Source organism: Mesocricetus auratus, unplaced genomic scaffold (assembly GCF_017639785.1).
Source record: "Mesocricetus auratus isolate SY011 unplaced genomic scaffold, BCM_Maur_2.0 Super-Scaffold_100009, whole genome shotgun sequence".
NCBI lineage: Eukaryota > Metazoa > Chordata > Mammalia > Rodentia > Cricetidae > Mesocricetus > Mesocricetus auratus.
In genome coordinates, this window is record NW_024429193.1 from 32587280 (window position 1) to 32607438 (window position 20159).

Consider the following 20159-nt stretch of genomic DNA (forward strand, 5'->3'; position numbering starts at 1 on the left):
GTCACCTTTTAATAGAAGAATAGTGAGAATACACACAAAGATATGGATGTACTCCCATTTATAAAGAATAAATATAAAAAATCCAAGAATAAATTAAGAAAGTGAAAAACTTCAATAATGAAAATTGTAAATCCCTGAATAAAGAGATTGAGGTAAAGCCTCTTATGTTCATAGAGCAATCAGTATTGTGAAAATTACTATTCTACCAAATCACTTTACAGATTCAATGCAATCCCAATCAAAACTCCTACATCTTTGTTCACAGAAATAATAATAATAATAATAATAATAATAATAATAATAATAATAATAAAACCTTAAATTGCACATGGAATCATACAAGATCTTGGATAGCTAAAACAATTCTGAGGAAAAAGAACAGTGTTAGAGATATTATCTTCCAAGCTTTCAAGCTATATTACAGAGCTATAGTAATAAAAACTATTGGAAAATGGCCCAGGAATTGAAACTGTGTGAGGAGAATTCTGAGAGTTTGTATGAACACTTTAGGAAAACAGGACAAGAGTCTTGTGACTTCAGTTCCTTCAACACATGGGTTTGTTTTGGAAATGTGTTTTAATGTTCCTCCCAGGTGTACCGATGGGGTGGGTTTGCTTCAGATTACCCATTGCTGCTTGCTGTTGTTATTCAAAATGTTTACATCCTGAACTCATATTGTCACTCTTATGATATTTCTTAACCCTCAAATTATAAATTGTCTGATTCTCTAAATAAAATTGGCTATTGCATGAGACTTTAGTCTGCCTCATTTATAGGTTCCATTCTCCCAGGTCTAGAGTAGTGACAAAAAGTAGTATGCATAGGCACAAAAACCATCATGTAGACCCATGAACAAAACAGAAGTTTCAGATATGAGTATACACATACGCACACACTATTTGTATAAATTTCTACCACTGTGATAGAACAATGTGACCAAGACAGCCTATGGAAGGATTCATTTGGTTTGCAGCTCCAGAGGATTCAGAGTCCATTGCTATCATTGTAAGGAAGTGTGGTAACAGGCAGACATGGTTACTTGAACAACAGGTTGAGAAGTCACAGGAGAAAGCAGAGAAGGTGAACTAATAATAGTACAACATTTTGAAACCTTAAACCCTTCCCCAGAAACATACTTTCTTCAACAAGACCAAACATCCTAAGCCTTTCTAATAACTGGATTATGATATTTTTGGATCAAGGATCCAAATACCCAAGACTATAGTGGATATCTCATTTAAACCACCACAACACATAATTATAACCACTTGATATTTGACAAAGATGCCAAAAACATTCACTGGCAAAAAGAGTACAATCAACAAATATTGCTGGGAAAAAATGGATATTAGGTTTTTATTGCTTTGAAGATAATCCATGACCATGACAACTCTTAAAAGAAAAGCATTCAGAGGCTCAGTCCATTATCATCACGGAGGGAGGCAAAGTGGAATGCAGGTAGATGAGGTACTGGTGGAATAACTGAGAGTCCTATATCTTGTAAGCAACAAGAAGTCCATTGACTCTCACACTGAGGGAAGCTTGAGCAAAAAAGACCTTGAAGTCTGCCCCTATAGTGACATACTTCCTCCAACAAGACAATACCTACTCTAGCAAGGCCATACTTCTTAACACTACCACTCCTTTTGTGTGACACTTTCTTTCAAGCCATCACAATATCAATTGGTACAATAAAGATACCAGGCATATATTTATCAGCCTATCAGAAATTCACACCAAATGGATGGAAAGACCTCAAAGTGAAACCTGAAATACAGAAACATGCATAGCACCCTACAAGACGTAAGTGTAGGAGAGTCCTTTCTGAATAGGGTCCCTTTTGCTTAAGAACTAAGGCTAACAGTTAACAAAAAGCTAAAAAGCACATAAAGAAACAATCAATTGAATGGAAAGGAAGCTCACAAGGTATTGGACAGAGGATTAATACACAGACTATATAAAGAACTAAAAAAAAAGAGCAAAAAAATTAGCCTATATTTTGTTAAAAATGAGAGTTAATAATCTCAACAGAGAAGTTTCATGAGAAGAAATTAATATGACTAAGAAAAATCTCAAACAGTATTCAACATCCTTAGCAATGAGAGGAATTAAAATTAAACAAATGTTGAAATTTCACCATACCCCAGACAGAATCACCAAGATCAAGGAAACAGCTGGTAACAACTGTTGGAGGGGATAAAGGGAAAGGATATTCTCATTCATTGTTGGTAGGATTGTACACTGGTCTTGTCACTCCAGGAATCAGTGTGGAAAATTCTTCAAAAGCTGAAATGAATATACAATATTCTGGTGGCTTTAATAAGCCATTAAGAAATATCTTTTAATGCTTGGTTTCTAGCTGGTGGAACTGTTATGGAAGGCTTAAGAGGTGTGAACTTCTTGTAGTATGTGTGGACTTGTTGAGGAGTTATGGCCTGCCACATGTGAATCACAATATAAAGCTCTCAGTTTCTGTACAGTGGCATTTCTGTCTGCTTCCCTCCATGGTAATCATGAACTAACTCAGAAATGCAAGCAATCCTGAAATTAAATGCTTTATTTTATAAGAGATTCCTTGTTCATCCTGTCTCTTCACAGGAAGAGAGTAGTAAGACACATACGATCTAGCTATACTACTTCTTGGCACATGAGCAAAGGACTCAACATCCAACTGTATAGACATATCCTCAACCATGCTCATTATTGTTCTAGTCATAATAACTAGGGAATGGAAACAACTTAAATGTTCTTCAGCAGATATGTAGATAATTAAAATGTGATACATGCACTAGGGAATACTATTTAGCAGTGAAGGAAAATGATATGATGAAAATTTCAGGCAAATGGATAGACCTATAAACCACTATATTGAGTGAGGTAACCCAGACTCAGAAAGACAAGCACCCATGTGTTCTCTCATATGTGATGAGTATATAATCTGAAGTAATCACAGAAACTGGAATATTAAAAGGGGATAATGGGGGACATTTGCTCTAGAGAGGGACATAGCAAGATACAGGGGAGATATGAAAATGGGGTGATTTACTTGGGAGGGGGAAGAAGGACAATACAGAGGAGAAGAATAAATAACATCAAGGATATTTGAAAATTTATGAAGTTGTATCACTTGGTGTGATCATGTTACTCCCAAGAGCCATAGACTATTTAACAAAATTCCTAGCTCCATGCTAGAGGTTACTTCTGAAGCTCACAAAGATATAATGGAAGCATATAGAATGGCTTCCAATTCAATGTTTTAACAATTTCCATGTCATTTATGTTCTCCTCAGATTTCTTACCTCAACAAGAATATTGCTGGGCATATGGAACCAGTGTGGGGTAGATGGTAACAGTACATAGGTAGAGTACTGAAATAAAGGGAGGGTTGCAAGATGAAAGTTATACACATGCTTCATAGAGTGTTAAATGGTATGAAATTAAACATTCCAAACAATGTGACAATGCCCCCAAAACTCCAGGGGGAAGACTACCATGTTTGAAGTACTGCAGGAAGGATTGATATCTGCAGAGAACAAAGTCAGGAGCCTAAGATAGAGTTTAAATTTAATTCTAAGATTAAATTAGAAGCCCCTAGACCCTTAAAACAGTTATGACAACATGTCTATATTTAGCAATGTCTTTAGTCTTGTTCTAGAAACAGTAGGCTCCATGTGACCAAAGATGGTTACAGTTCTCTGTATAGGCATTGCCTGGTGGAGTTGTTGTGAAGATGGACAGGAAAGCTCCAGTTCAGTCATATTTTATAAATAGATTGAACACTTAGTTTTGGATTTACTATGCAGTAGATGTATATGAGGACATAATGTTAGTATTCAGGCATCTGTACTGGCCTGCCTTTGGAGATTAAAAAGTATATGTTCTCAACTGCAGCCACTAAAAGCACCATCTGTGCCTGTTTACTATGTTCCCTTTCAAAAGAACCCTGCTCACCTCCCATCTTTCTTTCTCTCCATCCATCTGTCTATTCCCCCCTCTCTCCCTTTCTCTCTCTGCACCCCTCTGGCCATTCCAACTCCAGTCCTTGAGTTCAGTCCCTTTCCCCAATAAAAACCCTCCACTTGAACTCTGTTGCATGGTGCTTTTTTCTCTCACATTGTTTTCCTTCTTTCTCTCTTTCTTTTTTAAATCACAAATGTATGGGCATAGCTTTTTTGATGTTGCTTTGTGTTTTGAGACAGGGTTTTTCAGTTCTTTCTGTGCAGTCCTCATTGTCCTATAACTCCCTCTTGTAGACCAGGTTGGGCTCCACCTCAGAGATATGCCTGCCTCTGCCTCCTGAGTGCTGGCATTAAAGTCATATGACACCAGGTCCAGCAGTCATAGCTCATTTTACATGGACTCATTTTACATGGTAGTCAATATAATTTTTGAGAATAATTCAGTAAAAGATAGTCTAGAAACTGTCTCAAATTGGCAGTAATATGATGTATTTAAATTTCCTTTTATTTTTCTAACTTCCATAATTCCTCAACTGTGCATATGAGTCCAATATCTGTCTCTCCCATGGAGAAAGCTCTGTCATAGAGATTTGACTGCTGCAGCAAATTGTTTAAGTGAACTACAGAATGGACTTCTGAAAAGAAACTGCATGACGATGGCAATTTCAATAGCACATCTTTTATTCACATTTGATTAGAGTGTGTACCTGTGTGTGAAGGAGAATTTAAGTGACTATAATAATAACAGCTGTAAGAAGGAGCAAGATTCCTTTACTTAGATTTTATATTTTGAATAGCATTATTGGGTACTTTACACCATGTTAAAAATGACAACTATAAATCAAAGAAATGCCCCTTGCTTGAAATCTTATCTTTACATGGTCTAAGTGAGTGAATACCATAGTGCTAGAGGAGGCTGGAGTCATCATGAACTTTCAATTTACAAGAACGTGATCTTTTTCTTACTCCTAAACCTCTTGGCTGCCTCACTGGCTTTAGCTAATGGTCTCACAGGGGTGTAATTGAACACTGAATGTTCCCTTAGGTGTGAAGTTCAATGAAGACAGATCTATGGGACCGATGACAATGATGAGCATCCTATCTCTCCGTGGACAATGAAGAACATCCTCTCTCCTTGCAAAGGTAAAGAAATCTGACAGAGCTTTCTGATTGGTTTGAGGGCTTGAGTTTTCAAATTTCTTTTAAACACACCTTCATCTTTCAAACCATCTGTAAACCTCTAATAATGGGTAAGGTCTTCCATGTTTTTTCATAGTTTTTACATATTAAATGTATGGTTTATTTTAATTCTATGGACTGTTCATTTGTCAAAACTCTCATAGCCGTCAATGTTAGATATAAAATTTTAACAGTATATCAACAAGCAACCTTATTAATATAAAATTCAAGAGACCTTAAAACTAGGAACACCAGTAAGCAAAACAGAAAAAAAACTTTCCAGAAATATCTGAGGTGCTTTGGTCGACAACAAAATCAAACAAGGAGAACCGCAGTCTTGACTGACTGAACAAGCACTGCATTTGATGGCTCAATTTGTTCACCGGAATGAGAAGTAATGATAGAAATTTTATAATTTAAAAATAGCTCAGAAAAGCACAGTCAACTGACATACCACCCAGAACATTTTCAGAAGCTAAACATGTAATGAGCTCACACCGTTTAAAATAGAGGAAGTCTTTATAGCCTGATTTATGTGTTAGAGCATGGAGAAAGAATTAGATGCATTCAAAACCCAGAGTCCCAGGCCTTCAGACTCCTGAGATAACACTTTTTATTAAAAGTGATTTATATTTCTACTGCCTCAAATAAAGTTTTATATCCAGATTATCACCATTGTGCACTTTAAAACATTTGCCTTTTCTATGTAAAAAAACAAAAACTATTATATTTTATTAATTTTATATACAGTGATATTTAAACATATCCGTTTTGCATGACCTTTTGTTCAGTATTTAGGAAAGCATAATAAATTGATGAATAAGATTTAGAAAAAGATTTTTTGAGGTTGTATTTGCCGATTGTGTAGAAACATCCCATTATTTTACATACAAAAAGGAACAACTTCCCATTCTTGCTTCTCTCTTTTGCCTTCCTTATCTTCCCTTCTCTTTCTTTTCCTTTTGTCTCTTTTTCTCTGTTTGCATCCCTGTTTTTTTTCTTTCCTTTCCCATCTTGTAAAACAATGTAAACAACTCATGAGAGAAAGGAAATGCTAGAGAGATGCAATTACATAGGCGTATTTTCCACTTGCTGTTGATGAATCAATAATGTTTCTGTACCAACATTCCATGAGGGTGGGGGAGTTGGGGTTAAGACACCTTGCAGGTGAAGAGGAGATTTTAGAAACTAAATAGCCTACCATGACTTCTGTTAGGCATATACCTCTATGTGAATATAAAAGCGTGACATTCAGATTAACAGATCCCTAGGGGCCAGGAAGGAATACTCAGTGTGAAATCTGAAGGATGAATAGTGACATTAAGTTGAGAACAAACAGTAGGGAGGGGAAGAGACTTGTCCCATGCTTCAGATGAAGGGTCCAGACCCTCACCCAGGTCCCTGCTTTGGCAGCCATGACAAGCTGCAGAAAAGACCCAGCAAGACAAAGGCCCCTGACTCAGCAACATGTGATGAATTCCCGACCTTGTCTCACCTTGCTCTAATCACTGGGGAGCTGGATACCCTCCATGTGGCAAGGAACCTGGATGTGCTGGTGGGCTCTCGATGTGCTTTACTGATAATAGTGGAATGCAGGGTGTAGCAGCCTCCCTGGGAGGGCCTCTAAGCATAGCAACCTTTCTGCAGTTTCAGGGGACCAATCAACACAGGACAGGTTGCCCAAGGCTGAGGTGGATCAATCCTGAGACTGTTGCTATGCAACTAGCAGACCCCCCTAGACACTACCCTATGTCTACCCCAGTATATTCCCTGCCCCACTGCTGCTCAGGGTCCTTCTTGCTCCATGCCCTGTGTCTGATGGATGGAGGACCTGAGTTAAGCCAAGTTAAAAAGACTCTTTGCTTTTGGATCAGATCTGGTCTCCTGGTGATTTTGGGGGGTGCAGAGTCTGGTCACAGCAGACACAACACAGAAACCACACATATTAAAACCTTCTGATGCAAAAGATGTCCCTAAACATTAAACACAAGTAAAAATTACGTTTATTGTTTGATTTTCACTTCATCAGAATAATAGACCTCAAATTATAAACATATTATGCTGAACTTTTATGACCTTATTACGGGCTCCTACGATTTTGTCTTATATTTCAAATATGGTGCAGAATCTCCAAGCTTTCTGTTGTAGTTTACCATATATTGCAGACTATATCTCTTCCCTTTGACTGAAAACTCTCCTGCTATCATATCTCTGTGGCTTACTGTAAGCATGCTAGGGCTCCACACCCCCACGCCCCCACCCATTGGAACTTCCCGCATCATACTGACCCCCCCAGTCATCATTAAGTCACTAGTTACAGGACTCAGTGTACATGCGTGAGCTTCCCCTTTTAAAGCTCTGTGCCATTATTTCCCTCCCTCTGCTATGGTTGGCTCCTTCTAACCCCCCTTTTCTCTTCTCTACCAATAAACTTCATGTGGGACTATTGATTCGAGGTTTGTGTTTCATTACTGGTAGCTGCAGCAAAATAACAACGCCCCATATGTGACAAAACTCTATTTTTGCTCAGTTCTACTCTAATACCAGTTCCTCTGGAGAATGCTATCATTATTCTTTGAATTAAAAATACATGTGAAGATACTCACAACACAACCCTCACAGAATGAAATTCACCAAGAAAAGGTCCTTAATTCAATGGTTGGGCAATCTAGAAACTCTAGGTCACTATAACCATTCATTATGAATTACACAGTAAGTTTCTTGTTATTTTAGCCAATAATTTAAGATGCAGTATTGGTTCAGCTTCAAAGACGAAAATAAAAATTAACTGAAACTCACTTTAGTGATAGACACAGGTGGATATTAGATGATAAGATGATTATTAGATACCTACAACAGAATTTCCCAGTGGATTCCAGTAAGTTTAGGATTTGCATAAATACCTCATTGTTCCATCTCATCATCAGTTTATGGATTATTATTGGAACAGCAGAAAAATATTTTTTTACCTTCCTAAAATACTAAAGCAGGAGTTACCAACATGTTTTAGATGGAGAGGTTGTGTCTCTTCACTATCTCTATAGATGACACTGAAGGGAAGAAGTAAAGAAAAACAAGGTGGAGTGACACAAACCTGTGTTCATGTTGACCTCATTTTAAAAAAATAACCTCTTTTATAAACAGGTTTCTGGTTATTTTTCTGTATGTGTGAGTGTGTGTTTGTATGGGTGTGGCTTGCACACTTGTAGGTCTCTGTGTATTCAAAAGCCAGAGGAGGGTATCAGTGTCTTCCTTCACCTCTCTCCATCTACCTGAACCTGAACCTGAACTTGGGTTTATCCTATAGCCTGGCAGCCAATCAACCCCAGTGACGGCCCTGCCTTCTCATCACAGTGTTGGGTTTTCTACCACTCACATCAAGTCCACATCTGGCTTGGTAGTTGGGTGCTGGCATCAGAACTTTGCTCATCATGGTTATATAATTTATGTCGGTGTGCTTAACATCTAATCTGCCTCCCAAGTTATTTAAAAATAAATCTTAGTAAAAATATGCACATTGTATATAATTTACAGAAAAGGTAGTAAAATACAGAATGCTGAACTCTGTGGAAAGGTCAAAAGAAAGTGCACATTTCTAGTTTTAATTTAATGAATGTTTAACATCTTTTTTGTTGCACTAACCAATTGTTCATATCGCACTGAAAGGGAGGGGTTTTCTTGTTCCATGTCATCAATAAATATCAATACTAAGCATGCTTTATTTACATGTTAAAAGTTCCAAAATAGAAACCGAAAAAACAAAGGGTTTTGGTTTGTTTGAGTGTTATTTTTATCTTTTAACTAAAGGCCATATAAGTAGGAGAATGTACATTTTGCTGTTGAAAATTTATTTATGCTAAGAAGCTTTTCTGCAACTTTCATTATGTGCTTTGGGAAAGCAAAATTACCCAGTTACAATCGATGAAATAGACTTTACCAATAAAATATTGTTGTTTTCATTTATTATTCTATGAAAACAACATTGAAAGAAAAACACAAATGTGATCTTGTTCACACTCTAGAAATATAGGAGACTGCAAACTGTATTTTCTCAGGACTGTGGCAAGAGGAGCAATTGCATGCATGTCTATTACAAGAATAGCAGCTTTCTTTTGAATTGAGAAGATAGGACTCAGGACAGACAAGAAGCCAAAAATATTTTGTTCTCTTGGAATAACCTACTTTAGATTCTGTGTTATTACTTATAAATAAATTCCATTTTAGAAAATTAAAACAGATACTAATAGAAAAATTCAGAAAAAGAGCAAAGTTTGCCCACATATTCTGCCTCATTATATTATTTCTGATCTCAATTTTCAGAGTGAACAGAAAGAATAATATCATTCACTGTAGGGCCAGGCATCTTAGCTGACTTCAGATTTAAGAAATCCCTGCTGTGAGTGTGAATGGCTGTGGAAATGGTGATTCCTGTCCTTTTGTAAAGGTTAGTCCTGCAAACATGAAGAGTGCAGAATCAGACAAGGGGTGGTAGGAGGGGGAAGTAGGTGATTGTAGGTCTCTCTGTGAGTGGAAATAGAATTTCCCATAATCTATACACTCTACAGGGCTCCATTCTTCTCACAGCGGGTGGCTGTTTTCCTGGGCTGGAAGGCAAAGGACCAGAGCTCCCAAGAACTCTAATTGCTTCAAAGTCCCTGTCTGGAAAGAGGCAGATTCACTGCAGTAGACAAGTTAGCAGTTAATTTCTACAAAAATAAATACAGTGAGAACACCTGTAACACCCACAGCTCCTACTAAGGAATAATGGTCTTGGTACATAAACAAGGGTGCTGGGAATGGAGGCAATGGTTTTGTTCTTCATGAAATTCATAGCTTTGATGCTTTTATGACAGGATCAGATGTACTCGGGATGGTATGGCTGAAGACTGAATGTTATACTTTTCTGAAAAGGGCCATGTTGCAGAATGAAATTTAAAATTAGCAAAAATATACTGAAGTGTCTTGATCTCACTTGAAATGCCTTTTTATTGTATTTTGTTGCACAGGCCAAGAAATGGATTTTGGTAAATGAACTTGCTTATCTGGTTCTCTGTTATTCACCACTAAAAAAATAAAAATCCTGAAACTTTAGCTCAGGTTATTTCTTGTTGATGTTTCTCTGCCCATCGCTGCTGCCTTTCATGTTTCTTAAGAGTCAGGACTAATCCATAGCATACGGAGCCTGCCAGAAATTCCCCAAGCTCAGAGACTGATACTATGCAGGAAGGAAAGCTTCTCAGCCAATCTAAGTGTATGAAGGCTCAGTAACAGCGCTTGGAGAAGTTGAATACTATTCTAATTTAAATTAAAATACTTCAGCTGTTGTTACCTCGGTCCTTGCACACACGCTGACTTTAAATAGTCTTAATATTACCTAGAATATTTCACTTTTATCAATGTTACACTTGGTATAGAGAACAAAATTAATTAATTATATCTGGATTATAATATGGATGATAGATAATGTAATCCAGAAATGTCTTCATTAGCAGATTTGCTAATAGATTTTATATCCTGAAGATCTGCTTTCCTGAAATCTCAGCTTCCTCTTATCTGTGCTGGGACATGAGCTGCCATGAGCCAGAAGCAGATGCTTCAAAAAGGAGCAATGTCTGGGCTGGAACTCCAACATGTTGCACTTGCAATGTTACAACATTAACAATGGACATGTCCAAGTGTGGGAGCTAAAATGTTTCAGGTCGAATGTCAATGTTGTGTTGGGCTAATCTATTACCTTACTCCCTCAAAAACTACTTAATGGATTAATTCTGAATAAGCATGTAGCCACCCTATTAGGACCTACTTTTATTCTTTGCCTTCCCTACAGCCTCCTCTGAAGTAAAAGGAGGCTGTGCACTTACGAGCATTTCTTCATCTGCCAATTCTATCTTTAACTCTTCTAGTAATTTCTACCTACTCATATCCAAATCAAAAGAACTTCAAAGCTCTTCATAGACTTCCTGACTTAGGCTTGTAATTACATTTTTAATAATTCTTTTGACTCTTACATCCATAGGTAACTCCCTCTTTATTTCTCATACCAATCCAGGCTATCTAGAATACTGCCAAGCATACTACTTGGGCTCAATAACATCTTCCAGTGTTCAAATGCTGCCTCAGCTCTAAAGACCAACACATCTACTACTTGCTCCAGGTAATGAAGCCCCAGGCTAGTCTATGATGTCAAATTTGAGCTAAGAATGTGTTAGGTGAGTTGTCATTGTTATCCCTTGATTCTCCTGCTTACTCCCTTTTCTTTAAAATTACTTTTCTATTTCTTTATACATATGTAAACAAAAACCCAGAATATAAAATCCTGGTGCTTACTTGTCAACACCTGCAGGCCTTTCTCCTGTCACTAAAAGGCATCATTTTGAAATGATATTTAAGTTCCTGGCCAACAGATTTCTGGGTTCCAGGATCTCTCACTTGGACAAATGAACTTATATCAAAGGGGTTATTAGTGGCCAAACATCCTCCCCATGCCTTCCCATCCTGGCTGCAGGCTTATGCTGTGAAACCACCCTCATCTACACAAAAGTTCAAGAAAATCCACCTGGCCTCTTATTCCTCTCTTCAGGGATCCTGCCATGGTGCTTGCCCTGATGGCTAAGCCTGAACTCTCCTCAGATTCTCCATCCTGCTCTTATCTATATGTCTGTCCACAGAGTTAATGGATGTTCTAATAAAATCTGTTCCCCAAAAATCCCCCTGGGTGTCCCTCTTGAATCTCTATGTGAGGCCCCATCAGAAGTATTATTGCAGTTGCATTGTATTTTACTGTCAGCTAGTGAATGTAGGCATTGTTTTGAACTTTGGAAGACACAGTAAATATCCTATCTCTGTAATTTGCACTTTAAGAATCCAGGATTTTCAAACCTATCTCTCAAAAACAAACAAACAAATAAAAAGCCCTAGAAAGTCTTATTTTTAATATTGTCCTTTGTGTAGTACAAAATTAAAATGAGTAAGAGAAAAATTAGATCTAGGAGGGCATATTCATTTCAAGCTTTTTAGTTACTGATGACACCATATGATGAGATTCCAGACCCTTTTCTTTTCTCTTTTTAAAGCTATTGTCAGTTACTGCATATTTTATAGGGTAGTGTCTCTACTTGAATGATGGTGAGCTACCTGGTATAAGCTGTTTCACCTCAGACATGATTAAATTATATTTCTTCCTGTCTGAACAAAGATTATATTGAAAATACAAGAAGAATTCGGCACCAGGGAAATACATGTTAGTATTTGACAAGTGAGGAACAGAGCAGGAAAATATCAATATGTGATGAGGTCATGATGGGAATCTAAGAAAAATAACAGGGAACTATCTGAATGTTAAGTGGATGGGAGCCTAGCTATTCTTTTGAGCTGTCATTCAAATGGCTCTCAGATAATACAGTTTTCAATCTTGATATTCATTTGGCCAATGCAAATAGGTATCCAAGGAAATCAGGACACCAAATTCCTTATGGTTTAGTAAAACTGAAGACCTACTGTATGATGATAATTAGATTTTGGCATGTAAAAGTTATTCAAATTCACAGTTTCTGTTTTATGGTAGATTAGAAGTTAAGGTCATATTTTAAGTGTTTAAAATTACAGAAACATTGAGGCAGAAATGCTCAGTGATTAAGATTATATACTGCTCTTGTAAGGGACCTGACTTTGGCTTAGGTCCTCTTACCCAGTGGTCCACAACTGCCTGTATCTCCAGTTCAGGGAGTCTGGGACCCTCTCCTGACCTCTGTAGACCACCTGCACATAGACAAACCCACATGGAGGCATACATACATGCATTAAATTAAAAATAACAAAAATAATCTTAAAATTATCATACCAACAAGATGCATTTCTAAATGCCAGCTAGTCAGTAATTACAATGTGGTAAACACAGAGAAAAGAATAATATTATGGACTTGTGAGCATAGAAAGAATAGAGCTCTACTTCAGTGTAGAAAACACAAATGACATGAATATTTATGTTGGATGCAGGACAGAAAATGTGCCCCTTTTCTTAGCAGAGCCCATGTCTTTTAGATTTAACAGTAGTTGTAGAAGTTAGATGATAGAAAATACAGAATTTTTTCAAGTAATTTAGTCTAGTTGCCTTCCTTTAGGAACATGAATTCCCAAAATTATGAAAAAAACCTATATATATTTTATTCTATTTTAAGCATGCTAGAGAGAAGGATACTAGGATAGTTGTTTGCAGACCTCTGTAACTTTTATTATCCTTATAGGTTTTTATATATATATAATTTCAGACGCCACTGATCAAAATTCAAAATGGTTCTGTTATATCTGCAAACAGCATTGTGTACAGGACGCGAGTGGTGGAAGATACTTTTCTACTTTGCTAGTAAATACCACCAAGCTTTATCTTTCTGTTCTTATATATGTTGAAGATAAATTCTATCTTTCTTCTGAATTTCAATATCACACAGCAAAATCAGGCAATGGAGACACATGCCAGCAGATGGATCTCTGAGTCTGAATACAGCCTTGTTTACAGAGTGAGTTCTAGGACAGCAAGGGCTACATGGAGAAAGTCTGTCTTGAAAAGTCAAAAAAAATCACACAAAGACCTTTATTTACAAGACTGGTCTGTGGTGTTTCAATGAAACTCACATTATACTCTCTATGTTCTAAAATATATTTTCTAAAGGTCTATTTGTTTGAAAACACAGAAATCAAAAGCTATACTCATAGCCTCACCAACATGACTGCCTGGACATGAGCTGAATAAAGACAACAACAGATCTGGCAAAGTGATCGAGAATAATGGGGTGGGGGAGGAGGGCCCACCAGGTCTCAACTCTACAACTCACAACCCCCCCTCCAAAACATACAGCCATAACTTTTATTGTCTCTACCTGTCTATTCATTTGTTGTTGTTTTTAACTTGCCAAGGATTTGGGGTGTAACATTAAATTATGACTATGAGCTCTTTCCAGTTTTTTTTCATGTAGGCACATAGTGCTGTAAACCCAAGGAGAGAAAATTTCATTGTAGCTCATAAGCTTTAGTGTGCTGTGCTTTTGCTTTTATTCAGTGGTAGCAATTTTCTAATTTCCATCTTGAATTCTCCTTTGACTAAATTTTATTCAACAGTGTATTGTTTTGTTTTCCACAAGTTTGTGTACTTTCTGTCATTTCTATTTTTTTGATATGCAGCCTTATTCCTTTGTGGTCAAATAATATGCAGGATGTTAATTCAAATTTCATGAAATTTGTTTAGAGTTGCTTTGTGTCATAATGTTTGGGCAATTTTGCAGAAAGTTGCATAGGTTGTATAGAAAAAAGTACTTTCTTTACTGTTTGGATGAAATGGTCTATAGGTGACAGTAGATCCATTTTATTTATTATGTCATTTACTTTCAGAGTTTCTCTATTTAGTTTTTGGCTGGATGACCTGACAGAGTGAAGTATTGGAGTCACCCTCTATTGCTGCGTTGGGACATGCTGTCTGTAACATATGTCTCTACCAAACTGAATGGCATCTTCTTAGATTGCCACCTCTGTACACTGTGCACATTGTAAGCAACACTGCTCTGCTCGGTAAGACATCGTTGTGGTCCACTGTTTGGCCAAACCAGACTTCATAGCACAGTAAGTAGATATGTTGTTCTGTCTGTACTACTCACTCACTTCTTTTTTTTTGCTTTCCATGTGTTGATCTAACTCTGAGTTCTCCATCAATTCCAATGCTAAAAGTAAGTACAGTTTGTCAACAGATAAAATTCCTTTCTCTTGTTCTTTTCACATTGAAGTCAAAACATATTTGCATGTCAATGATGAGTCTTTTAAGTTAGTTTTTTTTTGGTTCACCACTACAATAGATGGAATATTGGAATATTAGACCCCACATTATCGTCTACGTTAAAAGAAGTCATTTATGTCTCAGAATGATGCTTTATGAATTGCATTAGATTTGATATTAAAACTAGATATTATTAGGCATAAGCCTGGTAATTAGGCATTCAAGCACTAAATGCTAGTGACAATCAAACATGGGGAGGGTGTACCGAAGAGGTGACAATATTCAATGTGCTGATGACTAAATGCCTTTTGAGAAGGTTAGAGCAGATATGGGTCAAGAGAGGAACCAAAAGATGAAAGTGAAGAAAAATGGACCTGGGCATCTACTGAGAATATACTTTCAATAGGACAGGCAAAAGGCAAAAGGTTTTATTTTGATTTTCTGACACTCTCATGTGTGGAATATTCCTTTACACTGTGAATTTATGTTGATGTGACTGGTTTAATAAATATGACAATAGCTGGAAAGGTCAAGGTTAGGTGAGGCTGGCATACAAACAGAAAGTATGAAGAAGAAGAGGAGAAGTCATGTGGAGATGTAGATAATGCAGGTGTTGAACTTGCAGTACCAAGAAAAGGTACTTAGTCACATGGCAGAGCATAGATAAGAAATATGGGTTAATTTAAAATGTCAGAGTTAGCTAGTAACAAGCCTGAATTATTGGCTGAGCATTTGCAATTAGTGTAAGTCTGTGTGGTTATTCGGGAACTGGTTGGTGGGGAAAAAAAGTCCACCAATACACATGTGTAATCTTAATTTTCAATAATTATTTTTATAACTCCATGGTGACTTAAAAATAAAATTTCTTGCTAAAGCATGTGTCGCCTCCAATTTTTATTTCATGTTACATGTGAGTCTGACTTGTCAATCTGACAGCCTTCTTTGGGTTGATTTAAGTAACATGTACCTTTAGGGGAAGAGATTTAATATCCAGTTAACTCATTTCTATTCTAATTTCACTATTATTATTTAACTTACAAGTTATTTTATAATTTTTATATAATACATGTTTGTTTATATTTGATTTCTTTGTGACTCTAAAATATATAAAATTAACCCAACAAAAGCTGTTTCAAACATAGGTGACATTTTATTCTAGTTTTATTTAAAGCATATACCTCTTACTCTGTGCATGAGATTTTCTCACATTAAGCAAGGTGGTTATAGCATAAATCCCATTATCTCCTATGTTCCATTTTCAATGAGATGCAAATGAGGGCATGCTTCTCTGCGACCTCAGAAATGAAATCATTATGGGAGAAAAATCAGAGAGCTGGAATAATCCAAACATCTCATGGTGATATAGTCCCATACCGCTATGATTCTGCACATGTATTTACTACAGACTTTGATAGCTAAAAGCACACAAGTAAAATAAAAATGGACTAGCTTCTGTATTTGATATTAATAGAGTTAATAAGGAATTCAGCTTTGGGCTACCTACGTGTAAGATTATAGCCCATCATTACACATTTTCAATTCAGCCTCTTGTATTTGGACACTTTTGGAGATTATAAAAGTGTCTACTAACATATTAACCTGGAAAGATATTATTGGAGCTAAACATGTACTGCTGATTAAATTACAAATGTTAAATTTTGGCTACAGAACTACATAGCAGTATGCATATTTACTACATTTTTAATAACATGAAAAAATTTGTATGCCAACTGACAATTATATCGTGTATACATGCATATATTATATATATGGACATGCATAAGAAAGTTATATTTTCTTGATAAGTTCAATAAGAAATCATACTACTTGGTAGATGAATCTACTCTTTCTCTAGTATGCCTAGGATTTACCAACTAGTCTAGAGATGAATTGTAAAGAAATTCTGAAATGGAAGAAGTTGGTAACACTGAATGTTAAATAAAGAATGAAAGAAAATTCTCAAATAAACAGCTGACTTCACATTTCAAAGAATTAGGAAAGAAGATAAAACTAATCTCAAAGTTAGCATAAAGGACAAAGAAATATTTAGAGCAGAAAAAATAAAATAGAGACTATACAAACAATAGAAATCTAATCAGTTACCCAAGAGTTGGGCTGTTTACAACTTATAAAAGTTAACAGAGAAAAGATGCCATGCCTTAGATAATGAAATCAGAGATGAAAGAAGAAACATTATAATTGGCATTACAGAAATACACAGAATTGTGAGGGCACAATAGGTATTACATATCAGTGTACAAAACGGAATTTTTAGAAATATAAGTCTAATGAAAATCACAAAGAGAAAATTAAGTCCCTAAATAATATATGGTTTTTTGAGATGGAGTTTCTCTGTGGCTTTGGAGGTTGATCTTGAATTATTAGCTCTTGTAGACCAGCCTGGTCTGGAACTCACAGAAATCTGCCTGCCTCTGCCTCCAGAGTTCTGGGATTAAAGTCGTGTGCCACCACTGCCCGGCTTAAATAAAGTATCTTAACAGGAGCTGGAGATGTGGCTTAGTGGTTAAGAGTACTGGTTGCTCTTTCAGAGGGTCCATGTTCATGTACCAGAACCCACAAGTAGTCTTATAGCCATCCATAACTCTAGTTCCATGGAATCCCATGCTCTCTTCTGATCTGCGAGGGCACAAGGAATGTACAGATACATATACCCAGGCAAAATATTCATACACATAAATAACCAAATAGTGGAAACTTTGCCAACTACTCAGTGCTAGTAAAGTCATAGATATTGGAAGAGAACTTAGAACCACGATTATACTAAACCACAACAATACCAAATAACAATCTCAACATTAGTTCTTAAATCCACAGATAACTGTAGTTTTCACCCCTCATCAAGAAATGTAGACCACCACAGAAACCACAATCAATCAAAATGCAGCGTCAAAGACAATGGACAAAACACTCCTGCACCCAAGGTTCAGGAGAACATTCTGAAGAAGGGGCAGAATGATTGTAAATGCCAGAGAATCCAACAGTTTGCTGTGAGATGCTTCTCAGAATTTACTGCCCAAGCATTAGCTGAACAAAGACAAATGCAACAGACACATCAAAATGGATGAGTGTTGGGCCTAAAAAGGCTCTGATTTAAAGACCATTGTAACCCCCTGAGCCTGGCTAGAGTTTGGCGACCTGTCTCTGGCCTGTAACTTCTGCTTGGGTGTGACTCAGCTAGGCCTGCTGTAAGACTGCCTAGCTACCTGCCAGCTTGGTGGAATATTATTGGCCCTTACTCCTCATGTCACCTTACCCTATTCTATGATTCCCATCCCCTACCTCAACCCTATATAGGTTCGTACCTGTTGGAATAAAGCAAGATCCTGCTTTGACAATTCTCCAGACTCAGTATATTTCTCCCAGTAACTAGGAGGTGGGGGGAGGTCTAAATCGTTGACACTCACCATCCTGCTCAGTCCTGGTAAGAGACAGGTTGGACCGGACCTTCCCCAGACCTACCTTCTGGAGGAACCGTCAGATGAGGGAATAACCATGAGGTCTCAACCCTACACAAAGAGCTACAGGCAACTGAGGGGTGCTGTGAGTGGGAGAATTAGTTCAGGGAAGAAATACCAACTGGTTATACAATACCAAGTGGTTAGCTCTGAAAACATACACACAAATAACACTACACAGACCTAGCAGATTATATTGAGGAATATACATTTATATACAGATATGAATGCAGTAACAACTAATGAAAAAAGAGGCCATGAGTTTGAAAGAGAGCAAGGAGAGTATATAGGAAGATATGGAGGAAGGAAAGGAAAGAGGAATGATGTAATTATAAAAAAAATACAAAAAAGATTCTCAACCCAAAGGAATTCACGACTCCCTAGTTTCACTGATGATCAAATAAATATTGTGTATTAATATTACTTTATCTCAAACTCCTCCAAAAATTTGAATAGGAAGTAAGAAGCAAACTTCCAAACACTTGTTATTAAGCCAGCATTACCCTGATAATAACTAAATAGAACAACAAAGAAATTACTTTTTAAAATCCTTTATAAATACAGGCATAAAAACCCTCAAGGTATTAGACCTTAAATTAACCAAAAAGCTCCACCTGTCCAAGGACCAGGTAACATTCTGGGATTCTGGGGGTTCTAGTTCTCTAAAAAGAACAACAAAGTCGCGTGAGATAGTATGGTGTCTTTTAGATTTTGCCCACAGAAGCCCTGTCATCATGTGTCTCCAAACCACTCACCTGGGAAGTCTCCAGGTTAGGGTTAGGGTTAGTCCTGATCAAATTCCATCTGTGTTAGAATTTAGTATTTTAATAAAATCTTGCTTTAATTTGGCCAAGATGGTGGAACTGGTTTTTCTCTGGCAAATCTCAGAATTAACAGGGGGTGGAAGACATTAGCCAAACAAACCCAGATTAAAAAATTTCTTCCATGTGCTCACACAAAATTTATTCCAAGGATGCAAGGATGGTGCAAAATCTGAAAGTCATTGAATACTATATATTTATAATATAAAAGAAATAGATGAAGAATAAAAACAATCTAATCATCTAACTGGGTGCAAAAAAGCCTTTGAGGAAAAGCCAACATCTTTTCATGATAAAAACTTTCATAAATTAGAGACAAATGAAAAATATGCCAGCACAATAAAACAATATGTTAAACTCACAACGAATATCATATTCACTGGTGAAAAGTTCCCAATAAATCAAACTGTATCCAGGAAATGAATTGAAATGCAGATTTGAATTCAGTTTCAGTAAACATGTTTTGCTCATATAGTATATAGCCATAAGCTGGGTGTGGTATCACATACACTGTTAATCCTAGCAGTATGGAGGCAGAAGTAGGGGAATCTTTTTGGGTTCAAGCCCAGCTTGGTTTATATAACAACTTCTAGTCTTGTCAGGATACCTAGTGATAGACTATTTAAAAAAAGTCCTCGTGATTTAGTTTTTAAAATGCAACTTATTTGACAACACTGATGCTATGTGAAATGTACAAGTAGAACACATACTGGGTTTAGAAGGATTGTGAGGAAAAGTTCACCTCCTTTGATACTTTTGTCCAATTCCTGGGGTCCTCCTGGATACTCCTTGTAGAAAATAGTATGTGTGAACAGCCCACAGGTCTGTCGAGGGAGGACCTGATGACGAAGAGGTAAAAGCAACACAATGGTGAGATTTAGCTAAGAACTGTTACCACTCCCATAGTTTCACAGTCAGCAAAGAGCTCCTGGTGTCTTACTGTAATCAGGAGTTCATGTTG

The 20159-nt window shown here is 36.9% G+C and overlaps 1 protein-coding gene across 3 annotated transcripts in view; it reads right to left on the reverse strand.

The window, feature by feature from the left end:
• Positions 1 to 20159, reverse strand: part of Ndst4 (N-deacetylase and N-sulfotransferase 4) — a 300475-nt gene that overhangs the window by 96887 nt on the left and 183429 nt on the right. For all 3 annotated transcript variants that reach the window (XM_040751907.1, XM_040751906.1, XM_040751908.1), the window contains one exon: positions 19909 to 20037. In XM_040751907.1, the coding sequence (XP_040607841.1) occupies positions 19909 to 20037 (129 nt within the window). The remainder of the gene's footprint in view (positions 1 to 19908; positions 20038 to 20159) is intronic.